General features: G+C 40.7%; 2 protein-coding genes across 4 annotated transcripts; one reads left to right on the plus strand and one right to left on the minus strand.

The window, feature by feature from the left end:
- Positions 1 to 289: 289 nt before the first annotated feature.
- On the minus strand, positions 290 to 14,706 carry cc2d1a (coiled-coil and C2 domain containing 1A). Of its 3 annotated transcripts, none has more exons than XM_034532142.1 (28): positions 14,515 to 14,706; positions 14,191 to 14,260; positions 13,944 to 14,079; positions 13,712 to 13,818; positions 13,058 to 13,303; positions 12,572 to 12,887; positions 11,621 to 11,730; positions 11,444 to 11,516; positions 10,576 to 10,677; positions 10,353 to 10,480; positions 9,588 to 9,660; positions 9,374 to 9,507; positions 8,882 to 8,969; positions 8,688 to 8,764; positions 8,420 to 8,515; positions 7,794 to 7,916; positions 7,563 to 7,621; positions 6,641 to 6,757; positions 6,183 to 6,256; positions 6,040 to 6,098; positions 5,796 to 5,947; positions 5,585 to 5,675; positions 5,354 to 5,509; positions 3,812 to 3,943; positions 3,589 to 3,715; positions 3,409 to 3,485; positions 3,269 to 3,316; positions 290 to 3,171 (listed from the first exon to the last, which is right to left on the minus strand). In XM_034532142.1, exons 2-28 carry the CDS (start codon positions 14,245 to 14,247, stop codon positions 3,139 to 3,141), a joined length of 2,991 nt encoding a protein of 996 aa, XP_034388033.1. In that variant the 5' UTR covers positions 14,248 to 14,260; positions 14,515 to 14,706; the 3' UTR covers positions 290 to 3,138. The 3 variants fall into 3 exon arrangements, 2 of the variants coding, with proteins under 2 accessions (XP_034388033.1, XP_034388023.1); XM_034532132.1 differs by having other exon boundaries at positions 8,882 to 8,972; XR_004609464.1 differs by lacking the exon at positions 290 to 3,171 and having other exon boundaries at positions 3,277 to 3,316; positions 3,589 to 3,735; positions 8,882 to 8,972.
- Positions 14,707 to 14,780: 74 nt separating this feature from the next.
- Positions 14,781 to 19,049, plus strand: LOC117730437. The gene is made up of 8 exons (XM_034532158.1): positions 14,781 to 14,798; positions 15,137 to 15,182; positions 15,299 to 15,402; positions 15,498 to 16,180; positions 16,351 to 16,885; positions 17,279 to 17,418; positions 18,265 to 18,363; positions 18,917 to 19,049. Exons 2-8 carry the CDS (start codon positions 15,146 to 15,148, stop codon positions 18,993 to 18,995), a joined length of 1,677 nt encoding a protein of 558 aa, XP_034388049.1. The 5' UTR covers positions 14,781 to 14,798; positions 15,137 to 15,145; the 3' UTR covers positions 18,996 to 19,049.
- Positions 19,050 to 19,748: the final 699 nt, after the last annotated feature.

Raw genomic sequence — 19,748 nt, forward strand, 5'->3', positions numbered from 1 at the left:
TGGATCGTATGCTGTACAAAAAGTTCTGCAAACTTCAATCACAGACATTGAGAACATGAGAATCCATTGAATTGTAACCATGTTTTACAAACTTTGCTGTAGTATACTTCTGAAATATGTCATCACTCTCAAGATATTACAATTACAAAATCACAATGAGTTTTGAGGTGTCAAGCTGATAAAACGATTTAAAAGTTCACATGTTCTAAACTTCTATGTTGTTCAGAAATGATTCGAAATCGGAAAAATCTGGTGAGGATGTTTTGGTTCAATGAAGACACAAATCCAGTGCTGTTTTACCATTTTATTCATTTCAACAATGACCTCAAACAGAACACAATAAAGCCTTAACAATCAGGCCATCATACATTCCCCGTTCGAGCTGCACAAATCACCATGACTTGCATTCAAAAATAGAGACAGATTATATTATGCTGTATATTGTATACAAATATATTGATTGCCCTTAATGCATTAATAGAAGAACACCCCCCCCCACACCCAGATGATTACATTTACTGCAGCAGATGACAGAATATGAACAATGATAAACAATCCACCAAAATGTCTCTTTTTTAAATGGCGTGCAGCCCGATGACATATCAAACAGAGGAGAAAGACAAATACACTTACACATATATATACTAATGAGTGTGTGCGTGTGTGCGTGGTGTCTTGTGAGAGGAGTGAGTCACCAGCAGGACAAACTTTAACAATATGTCCCTCTCCCCGGGTCCTGACCATCGAACTACCACACTGAATGCTGATGAGCCCGTTGGCATGACAACAGGACAGCCTCAGAGGCCATGAGGTTACTCGAGCAGTGGGGTGATGTGGCAGCAGTGTGTGTGTCTCAGGTGACATGGGGTTAAAGGTTTTGGATCTAAAGAAAGGGTTTCTGAGAGTGTGTTTAACGGCGTTAAAGCGACACAGAGTTATATCAGATCTACGTAGTCATATTCTTTACATGACTGTGAATTTCTGTTAAAAGGACCAAACTGGTGGTTTCCCATGTTTTAGACCCATTCAATGCACATATAGTTTGCATCACAGCGAGCCTTTCCACACAAAAAAAAAATGTTGCTGTGTTTAACAAATGTTGAATAATCAGCCATCGGTTTCCATTAATATCTGTCAAGTATGAAAAACTAATTAGTAGACCTATGACATTTGCTTGAGTTGTGTAATCCATTGACTCTGCTTTCCTTTTTGTCAAATTTATATAATCTTAAACTTCATCGTTAATGCACAGGTTTTCAAATAAATATGTATCTTCACTGCAATACTGAATAATGCAACATGATGACTTGTAGTTAAGGAGGTAAAGTTGTGTGCATCACACACACACACACACACACACACACACAATCACACACACACAGTTGATATAAGCAGTCATCAGCCCTTCCACTGCCGTGTCCATCCAAATGAATATCAGTTGATCGAAAACACCATACCACTTACAAAGAGTCAGAAAATATCTTCTCCCGATAGATAAAAAAATAATAAAATGTGGGGGAAGGGATGTTACATAAAAATCCTCACAGACGGTGGAAGGCCTTATCAGGTCAACTTTAACCAGGATTATTTGCTAATGGGGTGAGGCAGTGGTGGATTAGGACAAACACATGATTCACTGCTGTGTCACTACTGTTAACAGATCTCAAATTAAAATAAAACAGACAGCAAGGCTCATTTAAAGTCACCTGCTACCATCTTGCTGCATGCAATCAATAAGGATCACCAGCATCTGCTGTCAACTGCTGTCAGTTTAGCAGCCAAACACACAGGAAACATCTGTCTAGAGTACTAAACAGAATAAAGAATACATGTTGTTGTACATCAAAAGTTGTTGTGGCAAAATTACTAATTTCAAGGCGTCTGCATTTCTCACGCATTTTATGAAGTTTTACAGGATTGGTCTGAATTTTGTACCCCTGACTTCAGTGAGTGTAAAGTAGTGAGGAATGACAAGGACGCCTATGACAGGGATGTCTATGGTGCAACAGAAATAGAAATGAACAATTACCCAGCCTTACTGCCACATATTGGGTTGTCTTCCTTTGGGTAGACTACTCGGCACCCACTGGGATGCTACTGGAGAGCTCAGTGGGACAGATTCTGGTTTTGTAAACTGCACATGCCAAAATGTGTGCAAAATAGCAGCACGCTGACACATCAGCTGATAATTATTTTATAATCGACAGCAGAATGGGCTTAATATTGTTTAAGAGTTTAAGGGAAATCCAAGTGGAGCTGCCTATTACTCATGACTCTAAATACTCTTTGAATATATGCAAAGGAATTAGTGTGAAGAAAGTGAAGATGAAAAGGACAACAAAGAAGAAAAAGCTGATGAAGAAACAGCTGATGAAGAAGAAGAAGAAGAAGAAATCTTTTTGCAGAGCTAAGCTTCTGCCACAATCATGGCACGCTGCTAACACCCCTTCTCCCCAGCCCCAAAGGCGACTCTACGTCTGATCTAGTCGTCTCCTTGGTGACACAAACACTAATCCCTCATTATGGGATGTAGGCTGCTGCGCCCCGAAGCCCCGTTTTTTTATTCCCATATCACACCACTCCAAACGGAGCAGATTACTGTAATCTGGGAACACTGGAGCAGACAGATTAGATTAAGCTCATTACACACATAAAATATGGGAATAAGGGTTAAAAACTCCTCACTATTGGTTAAAGACACTTCAGAACACATGTTTTTGGGGCATCTACAGACACCACCTGACTCTCGGAGCTGGTGTCAAATGTAAAACTTATAAATCTTCCGACAGATCATTTCTACAATACCAAATGAACAGGGAAAAGGTAATGCATGTTAGGCTTCAGAAGCAGCTTTCTCGAGCGTTTAAGTGCAAATAAACCTGCTCCTTTACTGTATGACACATTGTAATGCTTATTTTCATTGTTGTGTCCCTTTGTAGTTACCTATTCTGTTTGAATTACTTTCGCAGGGGACTAACCACAAAGAATTGACAGAGTTATCCAGTTGGTTCATGCAGCATGGAATCATGCTAAAGGTGCTTAAAGTCCCCAATGTAGTGTTTGTGTACTCGTATGTATGAGATAGAGAGACATGATATAACAGTACTTCAGCCAAGTCTCCACTCCCTTACTGTCTTCTCATCCCGTGCGTTTCCTTTTCAGTGATTCCAGCTGAAGAAGGGAGAAAATACATAACATTATATGTAATTTGCACATGATGATAAAACCACATGATGATAAAACATGTGTTGGTATTGACAACCCTTACCTCGTTCTCTACCATCTTCAACCTGCCAAGTGCATCCTTGGCAGCATCCTATAATAAGCCAAAAAAAACTTTACATCATAAGGCCCCACACACACACGCACACGCCCATGCACGCACACACACTGTTCAACTGTACTCACCCTGTTGCCTTGGCTGGAGTGCTTCTTCACGGAGTCAGTATACCCTTGGACGGAGCGCCGCAGCACATTTTCATACTCTACACACGTGGTGAAGGAAGACGTAGGTGTTTGAGAGGCTGAGACATATAATCACACGTGGTAGTAAAACAAATACGCGTTTGTATTCTTTGTGCGAGTTACCGGTCAGTAGAGCAGAGGAGGCTCGCTCCAGCTGTGCTTTCTGCCACTGTAGTCTGTGTGTGACCTCTTTGTGTTGGTGGACGAGGTCAGCTGGGGGATGCTGCTGCGCCTTTCGATACTCTGCAATCTGAGACACAGGCGTAATGACTTGGCGAGACTTTCCCATGAGAGAAGTGGATGTTGGGGACGGGCGTAGACCACACATACAGAAACACACAAATACCTTTCTCTCCAGCCGCTCCCTGTCGTGGTTGAGGAGGCTGAAGCTGTGGAGTTTGTACTGTGGAGGAGAGTTGTTGGGATGACTGCTCCTGCCGCTCGCTTCATGTTTGGGTTTAGGCCGAGGAGATGGAGCCTGATTCATACAAACAAACACACGGAGACTTCACTGAACTCACACTGTCAATCTATTGAATGCCAATAGTGTTAGCTTCCGTTACTCTTGCAGGTAGAGCTTGCAAAGGGGGCAGCAAGATGACAGCATATTAATCAGATCCAGACTGTAGTCTCGGTTATGCTTGAGACAAATTGGTGTGTCGTCCAACCACAAGTTTAAAGCCGTTACAAAACGCAATACTTGAAAGTGTTAGCTTTTAGGATGTTATAATTATGTTATGTAAAGTGTCTTTGAGTATCACGAAAAGCGCTATATAAATTAAATGCATTATTATTATTATTAAAATCAGATTGCCAGCCAAATTATTTATTTAAAGATATATTTTGTTCATGTTTTGCAGCAGCTACAGGGCATTACAAACAAACAATCCCAGCCAATCCCCTTCCTCAACCTGTAAAGCAAAGCACAGACCAGGTTGGGATGGGATGAAATAAAATAATTAGGTGAGTGAATAGATCAAATATAATAGCGTTGACCGTAGATTAAGCGGCAGTAACACGACTCAGTGCCTGTGAGCACTTCATATTAAAGTCCCTCAGCCATAGGAAGCCTCTCCAGGGCATTGAAGAATTATTTAAACGGTTGACATTTTGTAACAAATTGATCATTCGAACCCCTCAAAGTGAATCTAACTTTCTCCAGCTTAAGAAAGAGCATCACATATTTAAGACATGTATGGATGAAGGGGCTCTGCAGACTTCCATTCAAGGAGAATTCTGCATTGTCGCGCAAATTTGAACAGAATTTCTACAAAAGAAAATGTGAATTAATGGGAGATTTAATTTACTACTGTTATACCAATGTTAGGAGTAAGTTCATTGAGATAAACAGCTGGTTGAGAAAATGTTCAGTCGTGTGCCATTGATAAGAAATAAGGCATTTTTTGGTTTCACGTATTAATTTGAGGAACTTCATAGTTTCTAGTTTTACAGATCTGATTTTTCGATACATAAGTCACATGCTGCATGTAAGTCTGTTTCCAAAAAGATAAACATTGTCAGATACCGTCGTCTAGCTGAAGCTAATTTGCAGCCCCCGTCCCTGGTAAGGCTTTGTTTTTATCGAGGCAGTTGTGTAAAGAATAAAAAACGAGAACTGGAGAAAGAAGTTAAAATCTTGCAAACTTATCTAACCTTGTCTCATCGTTGGTTCCTCAATGTTACAAAATGTTTTCCTCACCTCAATTTCCTATTCTTTGCCACTTGTGTCCTGACAAATATGTGCAGGACACATATCTGTAAGTGCGAACATGACCCGGCCATATGGAGCCTTTGTGAGGAGTTCTTCCTTGTGTCCTCTAAGGACAGTGATTTGCTCCACTTCAGTTTTACACACATGCAGGTCGGGGGAAATGATTACTCTACTCACACGTTCCTTTTGTCTCTCTGTAGGAGAAAGGGAGGACACCGGATCGAGAACCAGCCACTTCTCCGTCACCGGCTGGAGATCAACTCCTGTTAAAGGCTCTCTGATCTTTACCTTCACCTCCAACTTGCCCCCTGTAGCTTTTCGTCCATCCATCACCTATAAAACACACCGTTAGATAGAACTGGTGTGTACATGTACATATGCATTTGTTTACTTGCTATCAACACCCACCTCTATTATTTCTCTAACGTCACATTGGTTTTCTAAGGCCTCTAGCTTCAGCTGAGCAGTGCCCACAACTTTGTCTGTCTTAAACAGGCCTCTGTAAATAGAGAGAGAAGAATACAACTGACAAAAGCATAACAGACATGACATTTACAGCATAAATCATGAGGATAAAAAAGGAAACTTATACTGTCCCAAAGCAGTTTGTGTTTTTTACCCCTTGTGGACGATTTCAAACTTGATGCCTTTGGACTGGACGACTCGTTTGAAGCCTCGGTGGGCTCGGTTGATGTTGAGTTTGAAATTCTCTTTAAACTCGGGGTTGTTGGTGCTCTTTACCGTGCCCGTTTTGTCCCTCTGAGCCTCCTCCTACGCGCAGATACATTATTGCATTAAAACACATCTCGATATAACCAAGTGAAACATCCACACTCTGCTCACTGAGTGAGAGAGATTCTTACCGCACTGGGAAATGGAAACTCAAACTTCACACTGGCATCCAGCTCGCTGGGTGAGACACCTGAAGGCAGAGTAGGTGTACGTGAACATACATTTGACACATTACCGCCTGGTTATTTCAAAGATGCAGAGCTGCCATCAGTACCGGAGGGACATGGTAGGTTGATGCCTTTGTTGATGTACAGTATCAGGTCATTTGGTGTCAGGCTGGTGTGGATCCTAAACAACAAAAAACGGGGTAATGGCCATTTAGAAAAAGCATTAAGAGTGACAGACAACAACCAGTCAGCATCCCAGTCTGTTTTATGAGTCCCGAGCTGTTAGCTCGGTATGAATCAGGCGTAGAGCCAGAGTGAGTCAATCTGACTCATCTACTGCTCTCATCAGGCAAAGTCTAAAGAAACATTTATTTTCAAAAAATAATAATAAAACTAAAGTAATAATAATTTAATTTGAATCAGTATTTCAGGGATGTTAAAACCAGCAAGGATTGCTGAAAAAAAAATGTATAAAGAACAAGAAGTCGTTCAAAGAAAATACATTATAACTAAATATTATTATATCATTATCAATCATGATCAATTATCTATGTTTGTTTCTGACTTGACGGTGTTCAGGGTCCTCTCCTCTGTGCGGCACTTGGGGACTGGCTGGCCCTTGGCGTGGGCCTTCTTCAGTATGTCGATGTTCTTCAGACCCTCCTCGACGAGCTTCTCAAACCTGGTCAGAAACAGAGATGGCCTTACACACAACTGATCGTATCTCATAAGAGGTCTTACAGGATGGACTGGTGCTTGAGCGGTCACAGGTCTGATCTCTGCACAGACAGCAGTTATAGTGCCGTCTAGCTCTATTTGATCAAACAGACACATGCAATGTATTCCTGTGTTTTATAACCTAAGAAATGTAAGAGCTCGATAGGTGAAAATGTCATTTTCTTTTCTTCGGCAATGACAATATTTTTTAAAGTAGAACTGAAGAAAAAGTAAGCAATTAAGGAATGCATGATGTGTGATGATTAAATGTATGTGAAAAAATCTGTGAGCAGAAGGTGCAAAATATTCAGTGTGACAAAGTTACACTAAGGTGGTGGGAAAAGGTGAACACACACTCAACAACTACGGTGATGTGCTCGGTTGAATAAATAAAGTAGTATTTCAGTAAATATACTAATCCGAGTTGTTTTGCAGGTACATATCAAACATAAGCATCTCAAGTGTGAGAATTTGCATATTTTCAGCTTTTGAGGGGATTCAAATGTATTACTTTGGGCTCATGACTGTTGGTCAGAGTTAGCTATTTGACAATACTGGTCTCTAGCACATGATGATGATGATGATGATGATAAAATTAATAATCAATCATCTGATCTCAAAGTTGTGATGTCTTTGGTAGCTGCAGCTTGTGATCTGTGATGAGAAAAAATCCCCCAAAAACTGTATTACGTATCAACCAAAATGTATATTATGGTTGCAGATAACATGTGTAACAAAATTCACAAATATACTAAAATGGGGTCTCTTACTTCAGTGCCTCAGCCACATTGCCCATGAGAGTGAGCTGTTGAGAGTATCCCAAACATTTCTGTGGAGATACAGAACAAAGGAAGGCGTTGGTACGAGAACAGACAATAGCCATAAAAAGCTGCACAACTAGAAAAGTGACGAACAATCTTTTAAGGCCATAGTCAGCAAGATTTAGGAGGTGCGCTTTCTTCTACAATAGATAAAAGAAGAAGGGAGCGGAGGGTCCTGACCTCATGCTGCTTCCGCAAAAGATCCATGAGGCCGTGATACTGTTCACTGGAGCGAGGGGAGAGAGGGGAGGTGCGGGAGCGAGCCAAGGAGTACTCCTCTTCACTGACTGGAGCACTGGGAATCTGTCAGGAAGGAGACAATTACAAATGTGGAGCGAAACAAAAACAGCTGTCCACTAGAAATTGTGAAAATGTGTTCCAAGCTTGTGTGATATTCTGGAGATAAAAGAAGATAAACTAACAAAGTTAATATTCCTGGTAATTACACTGCGGAGCCAAGTCAGAGTGAAGTACATGGGTTATTTGAAACAAAGATATTAAAATAAAAGTCAGGAAGAATGAAAGAAAGTCATATGGGAGAAGTGGCAGCTATATGAAATATTAATAGAGGAATGGCACTGAAAAAGAAACGCCAATAAACTCACTCTCTCACACAAACAAAGTGAGACTGTGATGAGCACAAAAGGTGCTTCCTTCCATCTTCTATCCCATTTTGTGTTAACACACCTAACACTTTTGGTTGCTCCTGTGACAACCTCTCCCTCTCACAACACAACCACAACCACAACCACACACACACACCTTCTTGTATGACATTCATTTGAACATAAGAATATATTTATGACCTTGCTGATATCAACAGGGAGGCCAGACTTGGCAGCAGTGACCATGGGGTCCAGTCCCTTGGCATGTCTGAGGTGCTGCGCTGCTCCAGTCATGTCCTGCAAACCATCACACAGCAGCAGGTGCATCAGTCGAACCACATCAACTCAACAGATGATTCAAGACTCCAATTAAACAACAGGTGGCTGTAATAAAGACGTGTACCAAAAACACAAAGATGCCAAGGAATCTATCAGCAAAGATATGAAGAAGCAACAAAACACAGCTTACCTTCATCTGTTTGGAGCGCAGTGCTGCACGCATAAAAGCCTGTCGCCTTAGCAACAGGAAATCCAATTGCTGCTGGGCTGCAAGGATAATTAAGAGAAAAAGAAGTTAAACTCTGCCTCGTGTAGCACTCAAACTCCTTGTATGATACACTTGGTACATGCAGGCAGGCAGAACACAGAACACGCTGAACGCACCTTTAGCTCCCAGTTTTGAAACTGAGGGGCCTCCAGGGGCCTGAGGAGCTGGAGACTTTGCTTTCTGGGCAAGTGGACACACTGCAGGCTGCTGGGAAAGAAAATGTGAGGGTAAGGGTGCTCACTTATTGTAAGTCGCTTTGGATAAAAGCGTCAGCTAAATGACATGTAATGTAATGTAATGCTCATCACACAAACGCCATGAAACATACATACACATGTTTAGGTACAGTATTTCAACAGCTATTTCTTAACTAAATTTAGTGAGTTACTGTTACAATACTTTCCATATGATTTACTGTGAAGCATGATGTTAATGTAAGAGTCAGGAGGTGTAGCAGAGAAAACAGTAATAATTCAATAACCTAACACAGAAGGTGGCATTGCAGACAATAAAACTTAGCTCGCCTTGCTTAAAAAGTCAACCAATCAGATTTCTTGGCTGCACAACAACAACTAGATCGGTACCTTTATTTAGTTATTTATTTTTACCTTGGCAGCCTCTCTTGGTTCATCCTCTTCTTCATCTTCTGAGTCTGCATCCTGATTAGCTATTTTCATAGCCGTTTCCAGGACACCCATGAAGTTCTGCTGACCCCCCTCTGAGCCCTGAAGTGGAGGACAGCCTACAAGAGCAACACACACACTTGACTTACTATGAAGTGCAGCAGAGGCACAATCCTGAAACACACCGGGAGAAAGTTACCTGGCGGCACAGGTAGGTCAGACAAGGTGATAGGTCGTCCAGCTTTGTGAGCTCTGATGGCATCCTGGTATTGCTTTTAAGAACAAAGAAAATGATTGATAATTCTGTTATTAAGGAGAAGTCCACGCTTGGATACTCTGATATTATTAGACCCGGATATTGTTACTCTGTAAGTTAAGAAATTCCTCAATAGTTATTAAACATATTCTTGCTTTTTTTAAGACTTGTGATTTTTGTTATGAAATCTAACATTACCATTGTAAAACAGATGAAATACAATATATCTTCAAGCGAACAACAATACTGATGGAGGCATAACTCCCACATGGAGATCAATGTGCTTCCACTACTATAAATGCAATATACATGCCACACAACAATATTGTGTCCTTTCTTTCATGTTCTTGTTGTATTCATTTACCCAACCTCAGCCAAACTTCAAAATGAAAGGTTTCATATTTTGCCCACAATGCCTTTCAACAATTCTCAGAGAACAAGACTTTATTGCAGGTTATTCTCGAAGGTAAAATGAGCAACAGAAGTGGCAACAGTAAAAGCAACAGAGGGTATTTCCAGTCAAAACACACCAGTTATTCAGGGGAAAGAGAAAACCACACCACCAAACAGCACAAAGCCAGGAGCACAAGGTGCATCCCACATTGCTGTATCTTTGAGATCATCTAAAGCTGCATTAGATTTAGTTTTTGCTTTGAAAATAGTTACAACCATATTTTATAAGTATATAAGGGCATGCATGGTGTGTACCTTGACAATGCGCTGGTGCATTCGAGCCTTCCGATCATCTCCTTTGCTCTTGGCTCCCTCTGCTGCTGACTTGTATATGTCCATCCTCTGCTGCAGGGCTTCTGCCAAACTGCTGGGAGAAGGCAGATCTGTGCAGGACACACGGACGGACGGACACTTTATTATTACAATTCAATGCTGAACACTTTGATCATCTGAAGGATCAGGGCTACTGGAGTCTTACCGGCAGCAGGTGCAGGTACAGGTGCAGGTGCAGGTGCAGTAGGGGTAGCCGGTTTAGAGGAAGACTGAGGAGGAGGTGCACAGTGTTCTGCTACTACGTCTCCTGCAAATGATCAGATAACATTGGAGGGGTCAAGATAGGATGATTATCATCATCATCATCATCATCATCATAGCCTTTACTTAAATAATTTAAGAAACAGCAAGGTATACACAAGCATATTACAAACAGCGTCATCAACAATCACAGACATCCCTTAATGGATCCCGAATTAAAAATCATTCTCTTTATATGGTGCAAAAGTCATCCAACGTTTAGTATTTGCCGATGGGCGTAAATAGTGTGGAGTTCTCTTTTTGTTGTTAGTGAGGACCAGCCAACTGTTTTATACAGTACACAGTGCTGAATATAATATTTATTTCCTGTTGTTTTAATGTGGAATTAAACATTCATGAGACTGAACAAGCTCAATTTCAGTCCCATCAAGAATGGCAGGAAGATGCAGGATAGAACTATGGGTTCTTGAGAATAAAACATATTGTGTTATCAGTAATACGTACAAGTTTGAGGTTTAGCAGTGATGTCTAAAGAATGTTAGAAGCAGGCTGTCATCTAGACATGGGAAAAGAGCCATGTGCATATAAATGGATACCATAAAACTGACACATATGCACAAACCCAGTTTGAGCATGACCTTCCAAATGTAAGAAAAAGTACTAATCTGCATCAATCTCTTGGGAGCTTCCTTCTTCTTGAAGCAATCAGAGTAAAATATGTTTTGTAAATAAAATCAGGCTTGTGTTTGAGTAATGGAAACAAAAGTCAAAAACGTTACAGTAAAGTATTCCTTTCAAGTGGCTACACTGACCAGGAGGAGGAGGTAGTGAGCTCAGGTCGACTGGTTCTCCTCTGTCCAGTGCCTCCACCAGCAAGTCCAGCTTCTGCATAAAAGAAGGTCAACTCCATTAGGATTGACTTTTTCTACATACAAGTCTACAAACAAATAGATGTATTCATTTGATGACATTGACATTGGTTATGTTACCTTGGCAGTGAGGTATTGCTGTTTCGCCTGGTCTATGTGGAAGTTCTGTTTGGCGTGTATGGCAGCAATCTTATACTCCCTCTGTCTGGACAAAACTGCCTGCTTCAGCTCTGAATGGAGGGAGGGCACAAAGAGACACAATTAGATAGAAAACAAAACAAAAAGGACTTGTTGGTTTAAAATCTCAGGACAATCACATTTACATTTAGTGTGAAATTTGTGAGCTAAAGTGTCTTTGAGCAGTTATCAAATAGTATATATAAATATTTTGTTAATTATTAAGTTTGTTTATATTATAAAAAATTAAAAAATGCATATCCCTGTTGATAAGAATATATATATATAGATAGACATACACACACACATTCTAATCTCAATTTATTGTTTAAATAATACATTAAAAAGCAAGTATTATTATCGACAGAAACCCCAATAAAAGTATTGATAAAGAAGCAAACCAATAAGTAGTATGGATACAATCCCAACGATACCCATCCCTAGTGCCAAGTGTGTCGGAGAACTATGGTGGCTGACACAAATATGTGCATGGCTCTCTCCAGAGCGAGTGTTTGTAGGCGTTTGTCTGTTCTGGGCAATTGTAGTAAAACGGTGGTGTAACATGGCGGACTGCGTGCAAAGGACCCGCTCCCTATGCTCATCATTACTACGGTCCTGTTTTCAGGTGATATACTCTAAAGAAAACCTTTACGTTTGACAGTAAGATTGTACTCTGGAACGAGCCATTGCCAAAGAAAAAAAAAATAGGAGTGGCAGTGCTAATCTGATGACCTGTATGACTTTTTCAGCTGACGAATGAGTCAATGAATTTAGAGTGTTAATTAAAGTGGACCAATATCACCACATCTTTACTCTTATACATCCAGTACAGAGAAGAAATGGCAGGTGAAGAGACTTCCACAGTAAACTCTGTATGTCATCATGTCTGTTTACCTGAGTGCTTTGCATCAGGCTGGCCAGGGGTGAGGGGAGAGATTGCAGGTGTTTCCGGGGTGAAAGCGACAGCATGCTTTTGGGGCACGGTCAGATGGAGTGGCTTCACATTAGGAGTTGTTGGCGCAGCCTCCCTTAGAGGTTTCTGGTTTGTGGGAGGAGAGGGCATCAGCGTGGGCCCTGGCAGTTCTCGTTCCTTGATCAATTCAGACTCGTCTGTGACGTTGGCCTTTCCACCGAGAGCAACTGGAGGCGGAATCTCCTCCTCGTTGACTGGTTTTCCTTTCCTGACAGACGTCAACATGGACTGCAGTGTCTATTGTTGAAGAAAAGAAAATCATAAACATATGTTTGTAGCATTACAATTAAGAAAGTTGCAATGTTTTATAATATTAAGTCTTAGATTAATTCACAAGAGGCCTATTTTGACATTTGTATGGGGATCAACTTGTTCTGAGGATGTTTCCTCTTCCTTATCCAGTTTACCTTTGACCCACGGTCATATCTTCGAACTTTGCTCGTCTCCCCTGCAGCCTTAGCATTGGAAATGGCTGTTTTATACATTTCAATGCGCTCCAGTATGAGAGACTCCAACCCAGTTGCACCACCGGGAGCAGCAGGAGGAGCAGAGTGGGATGTGATGCTCGCTTTGGGAGCAGTCGGGGTGAAGGCAGGAGGGGTGGGAGCAGAAGGTTGTTCCTCATCATCCTCTAAAACCTCATTCAGTTCTGCCTGTGTACGGAGACAAAGAAATGTATGCAGTAGAAATAAAATTCTGATATTTAAAGCAATTCAGCAGCTAAGATGCACCGTTATATTATAAATGGAATGAAAGGGATTAGCAATGCAGCTAACAATGTGTTTGTATTATCAGTTAATCTGTTTAATTATGTAAGTTTAAATGTAGTCTGTGTACTGACAAAAAGAGGTGAAATTTCCCATTACAATTTCTCAAACCCCAAGAAGATAGTCTTCCAGATTCAGCACATTGGAGAAGCAGGGACTAGTCAATGGTTGACATTTTTGCTTTAACCATTACATTTTTTTTTTATAGTTCCAAATACATTTTCTGCCAAGTTATCCATTAATTCTCAAATTGTTTCAGCTTTGAAAAGGACAAAAACAGTGCGAGTGTGTTACCAGCAGATCTTCATCATCATCCAGATCTTCATCTAACATTTCCTCATCATCCAGGTCTTTCATACAAAGTGCAGCCATTTTCTCTATATCCGCCATGGCAACAGGAGCTGTAGGGACACACATGCACAGTGTAGTATATCGACATTTAAACACTGCCACTTGAATAAAAAGATAAAACTGTACTTTACGCTGACAGATGTCTATAAATTAGATATAGGACAGACTCTCTCACCTTTGCCGTCACCTTTCTTCCCTTGTGACCTCCCTCCACCTCCTCCCATCAGATTCAGAAGCTCTGCCTCCAGCTCTTCATCGTTTCCCTCATCATCCATCCCTCCATCCGGGGACAGGTCCAGGAGCAGCCCCATCTGAGACGCAGCAGAAGTCAAAACAGGGACAGAGGTGGTGAATCATACTTGTTGTTGACATAACAGTAGATATCATTTACACATCTCATTATCAGATGTGACGGGTGCTACCTGTTTGGCTCGCGCTGCCCCTTGACCCCGGGGAGGGGGGTTCCTACTGCGGCTCATCGACTGTTAAACCCTAAAAGTTAAGGGGGATTCAATTACTAGCTAATGGAAATAAGTAGAAGAACATGTCCATAACTGAGAGTAGCCACTGCTCGCACACCTCTGTAGAGTTGGCACTGACTCTACACACTCTGACACTTTAGATAATCATTCACACTGTATTGTATCGAGTTAGTTTATGTGCGGTAAAGTGTTAGCTAACACAGCAAACAATTACTTTGTACATGTAACGTTAGCTACACCTACAGTCAAGATATGTAACGTTACCTTTTCAGGGACCGTGGTGTTGGCGTGTCCGTAACAGCAGCTCGGGTTGGTTATTTAAGTCAAAAAATACTCCGAAACAACGGGAGAAAAGACACAACACATACAAGCGGGCGTGTAATATAACGTTAAGTTTAAGCTGTCCAACGAGAACGGTAAGCTGTGGAATTTACTTCCTACATTGCGTCTCCGATGGCAACGCACATCGCGCTTTACGGCCAGACGAAACACACCCATTACTGTCGTAAAACACCGACGTTACGTTACAAGTCAAGTCCGTGGTTCAGGTGGGTGGTCGTATGAAAGTGGGAAAAATATAACGCGTCATGTTGTCACTATCTTTCTCCTGGAAATTAACTTAATCAGTATCAATTGGTTGTTTTTTTAAACTCAGCAAGCACACTCAGTACATTACACAAGTCACATCTTCAACTTTCAGTGAACTCGTGTAACTTTGTTGATGTTAGCTAGCTGCATTTCATACATTAACTAACATTACTTAGCTTTGGCTATAAACTAACCAGATATGACCGTACCAATGGGACTTGTTTATGTTAGGTACGGGCTATATAGCTGCTTCTATGTTGTTATGTCTTAATTGGTTTGATTCATTTGTAATATTTAGGAAAAAGAGATGGCCAAAGGAAAAGCAAAGACCAACAACAGCAATGGTAAAGCAACTACTGTCATCCCATTACATGGGCTAACGTTGATTTTTTTAATTATATATATACAATTGCTTCACTATCATTGATCATTTTAATTGAGTGGATCCTTATGTGTTAAGGCAACATAGCTCCAGCACAGCCTCGGTCACTCAGGTCAAAGAAGAGGGGATGTCCAAGTGATGAAATCTCAGAGACCGATGACATTAAGGCTAGTCATCATCAGGTAATTTAAGTGATTAAAACAAAATTAAATTGCATTTTATCGCTGTATCAGGCCAAATTTTAGACAAGTCATTCTATATTGTATTATTATTTCAGGACACTGAAGGAAATCATACAACAGTGGATGCCACTGTGTTACAATGCCACCACTCCCCTCTGCAGGAGTCTACTGTTAAAGCATTTGAAGAGACTACAGTCACCAATCCCAGCAATGATTCTCAGCTGAAGGGCTTAAAAGTACACGCTGATAATGATGCCAACAAGAGTGGAAAGGATAAGGAGGAAATGACAGCAGAGGAATGTAACGCATCACCATCCCAAACATGCACTGATCAACTCCAGGTCTTGCAAATCTCTCAAGAGGGGGATGATGCTGCTCTGGAGGATCAACCGGGTGCAGAGGAGAACTCTGAATGTAATTCTGAGAAAAACCAAGATGTTAGTCAAGAAGAACCCAGTAATGTGGATATGACTGATGTCAAGGAAACCACAAAGGAGAGAGCAGCGGGGATACCGGCCAAAAAGAAGCGAAGGATGGGTATGTGTGGCCTGATGGAGAGGGAGCGGAGTCACTTTCTACAGACACAAAAACGTGAAAACGGGCAGAACGGACCAGAGAGAGTTGGAAAGCAGATTTGTAATAACACAGCTGACCTTGTGGCTCAGGAAGAGATTATATCGTCGTTATCATCCTCACTATCTGTACCAGTAGGCAATGTCACAGAGCAGGAGAAGGCAGAGATGAAACTTCAGTCCAGTCACTGTGGAGGGGAAGACAGGTCAGAATAATGTAGTGAGGAATCCAAATATAATGTTTCATTTTAGAATTATTTAGATTAATAAGTGAAAACACACGCCAAACACACAAACAATATACTTGATTACACAAGCAGGATTACATTAAATGTGTTACTTCCCCCTTGTTGATAACATTGTTTTTAACACACAGGACAGAAACTGAAGTCCACATTGCTGCAAATACCTCAGATGGAATCAGTGTTGTATCTGATCCAGGCTGCTCAAAGGACAAGAGTTGTGAGGTTGAGGGAGGTATCGGACCTGGTCCAGAGCAAACTGGTGACACAAAGTCAGATCTGCCTGCAGGGGAGGAAGAGGAGGATATGTTGGGGAATCAGGACCAGCAGGAACATGAGGGAGGCACAGCTGAGATTGTAGCTGAAAATTTTCAGGAGCAAATGCAAGACAGGGAAGATAGATCAGCAGCAGTCCAAAGTCCTGCCATCACTTGTTCCTCTCATACAACTCAGAGGGAGGAGACTGAGAACTGGGATGCAATCGAAGCTGCTTCTCTGCAGGTGAGCAGTGTGACCAGGACAAGAGAGGAGGAGTTGACTGGCGATGCAGGGGACGATGGCGTAGCTGAAGCTGGTGCATCATCCACACACACCCAGTCAGGAGGACCCAAGGCTGTGCAGCACTGCGAGGCTGCAGGGACACCCAGTGGATCAGAGATGAAAGACAACGTGAGTGGTGGCACAAACTTTCAAAGCAACGGTTTAGTGAAGGTCATAATATCAAGCTTTTGTTGAGATCGTCAGAGGTGTTTGTTCAAATCAAGCGCCCTTTTGTGTGATGCAAATAGTTTTTGTTTTTTGTGTATGATGTCATGCCTTTGCCACGTCACATAATTCATAATTCATGTGTTCATGACTAAAGCGATTAATAGAGTCATGATAGACCTCTAACAATAATGTATTAAATGATAAAGTATTTAGGGAAATACGGCAACTTATAAAAAGGTAGATAGAAGCCAGATAGTTGCTTTCTAAAATGCTGGCACACTAGCAAAAAACAAACAACAAATTGATACATATTTATTTAACTTTTTACCGTCTATTTATTTTGGTTGCGCACAGTGTGATTCTGATGGTGAACCTGGTGCTGGTCCTTCTTCTGTGAACAGTGAGCCCCCTCTGACCAGGGACACTACAGACCCGTTTGGATCTGGGTCCTTGGATTACGTGTCAGACTCGCAGCTGAACACCATCATTCTGTCGTAAGGAAGTAGGAAAGGGGGTTAAATCCTACAAGAACCCTGATAGTGGGATGTAAAAAGGGACACAAGTGAACCTTTGGCAACTGGCTCTTCAGAGAAAAACTCCCAATGTAAACTGGCTTAGGGTTTAGCTCATTAGAGACTTAGGAAATCAAGTCTTCTTCGAACCTCGACAAACTTAGTATTGAGAAGTTGTAAAAAAGGAAGAATGGAAGTAAGAGCAAAGGAGGAGGACCCGGCGAGGACCCTATAACAACTGTAATGTTTCCTAATTTTACATAGTGAATCGCATTTTTGAGGGTCTGAAGGTGGTCGAAAAACTCACCAAACTTAGCGCACTCATCAGAACTAGTAAAAAGTTTAGTTGTGTGACATAATGGCTCAATAGAACTTCATACACATTTTCAAAGTCGAAGCCCCCATCTTAAAATGTCACATAGGTGTATTAACTTTAGTCAGCTATATAAAGTCTCTAGACTACAAATAATTTTTCGATTTATAGTGTAAACCCAACAGTGAGCCATTTTAGGGCTAGTTTACCATTTCGAGGCACTGTATTAACTTCTCCTTAAATTTGGTCAGCACAATATTAAAATTATGCATTTTCATGCTAAATTGTTGCATGTTTAGTGTGTTCTCTAACACCGACATAGTTCAACGCTGCTTTGCAGCTTTACTTTTCTTTATTCCTTGCCTTATCAATGTTTTACCAGTGTCATTTTCCTGTCATATCTACACATTTTGGCTTTCTTGCCAAATGAAAAACATGTATAAATTAGGATTTGGTACAAGCTCATACAACACTTATTTTTCATCATTCTAACTTTGTACTTTCTCTCTATTCAGTGAGGAGGTGTTGATGGAGAGGGAAGATCGTGATTGCCCAGATCATGAAGATGCTACAGACCTGATCTGTGGACTCATCAGAGAACTTTCCACTTTAAAGTTAAAAAAACAGCTCCTTATTCTTTGCTATTCAACATACATTTTAGCTTTTTTTGGCCACTTAATCCCTTTTCTCTTAACTCCCTCTGTGTTCAGAGCCTGCCCCTTTCCAGTTGAACTTTTGACTCGTAATACCATTGGTCAGTTTCATCCTCCTCACTCCCACCTCTGCGCTCTAATTGGCTGAAGTCAGCTTGGCCCCTTTTCCAAGGCCCACCATCAAGCCCTGAAGGAAAGCTTTGATGTGGGTGGATGGTAAACTGGTGGAAAACACTGGGCAACAAATCAAAATGCTGTCAAATAGTAAACAAAATACAAGTACTCAACAATAGAGCAACACATTTCAAAAAAAAAATTCAATTATATGAGGAAAAATACATAGATCTGACTATAGTAGCAATAAGAACATAAACTATGGTCTTACGTTTTTCACTCATCCTCTAATTTATGTCTTCAACCAGCCTGAATCCATCCAACTAGTTAAATGAAAATCTGTTATTGAAGAAAAGTTATTGAATGATGTTATTTAAACTGATTTGTCCTTCTCTTCTAGTCGTAAGGTCATGGCCACTCACAGAGAGCTGGAGAACCGGCGCCGCAGCAGTAAAAGTTCAAGGGGCTGCAAACGTTGAGGATCAACTCCCTGCCATCTTTATCTTACTGTGTTCCCAATGGTTTGTGGCACTTGAGGCATTGAATAAATTAGTAATATTCATCGTTGTTATTCTTGTTTTATTGGCTGCTGGAATGTGCAGTTTAATGGCTTAGTTTTTCTTGTTCTCCCCAAATAAAGCTGGGTGGTGTTTAAATCTTTAATCTGAGTATTTGTCTAAAAGTATCTAATGTGATAACAAAGAACACACACGATCAATTTAGACATTTATAACCACCATATACACAATAATTTCACAAAGTGATTAGAGCTGAAAAGGCATTTCAGAAAAGCCACAGGTACAATATTGAAAATAAAACATGCCTCAGGAACAGGTATTTTCTCTACACCTCAGAACAAGAACAAGTCACTCATATTTTAAAATGTTAAAATGCTGACCTAGTCACATGATGTTTAGTCTATATGCTGTAGTAAAGTTATGACTGATGACTAATTAGGTTTGCTTGCGTTATAATCCTTCAATGCATGGACAGGAGATATGAAACTGGACATCAGGTGGCTACGTTTTAAAATATATGTAAAACAAACGTGAAAAAAAAGAGTAAAACAAGTATATTATATATATATATATATATATATATATATATATATATATATATACATACATACATATCTTTGAAAACATGTATTTTTTTTGTATCTTCTCCCAAACATAACATCTGGCAGTCGTTATTGAAAGTAATCCACAACATATAAAAAGGGACGCTATTGG

Source organism: Cyclopterus lumpus, chromosome 1 (genome assembly GCF_009769545.1).
Source record: "Cyclopterus lumpus isolate fCycLum1 chromosome 1, fCycLum1.pri, whole genome shotgun sequence".
NCBI classification, from domain to species: Eukaryota; Metazoa; Chordata; class Actinopteri; order Perciformes; family Cyclopteridae; genus Cyclopterus; species Cyclopterus lumpus.

Excerpts from the sequence above, each read along its gene's own strand:
- cc2d1a (XM_034532132.1), bottom strand. The coding sequence starts at position 14,247 with ATGAGCCGCAGTAGGAACCCCCCTCCCCGGGGTCAAGGGGCAGCGCGA. Across the intron at positions 10,678-11,443 it reads CTCACTACCTCCTCCTCCTG|GAGACGTAGTAGCAGAACAC; the intron begins GTCAGTGTAGCC and ends GATCATTTGCAG. Across the intron at positions 3,172-3,268 it reads TGAAGATGGTAGAGAACGAG|CTGGAATCACTGAAAAGGAA; the intron begins GTAAGGGTTGTC and ends TCCCTTCTTCAG.
- LOC117730437 (XM_034532158.1), top strand. The coding sequence starts at position 15,146 with ATGGCCAAAGGAAAAGCAAAGACCAACAACAGCAATG. Across the intron at positions 15,403-15,497 it reads TTAAGGCTAGTCATCATCAG|GACACTGAAGGAAATCATAC; the intron begins GTAATTTAAGTG and ends TTATTATTTCAG. Across the intron at positions 17,419-18,264 it reads CTGAACACCATCATTCTGTC|TGAGGAGGTGTTGATGGAGA; the intron begins GTAAGGAAGTAG and ends CTCTCTATTCAG.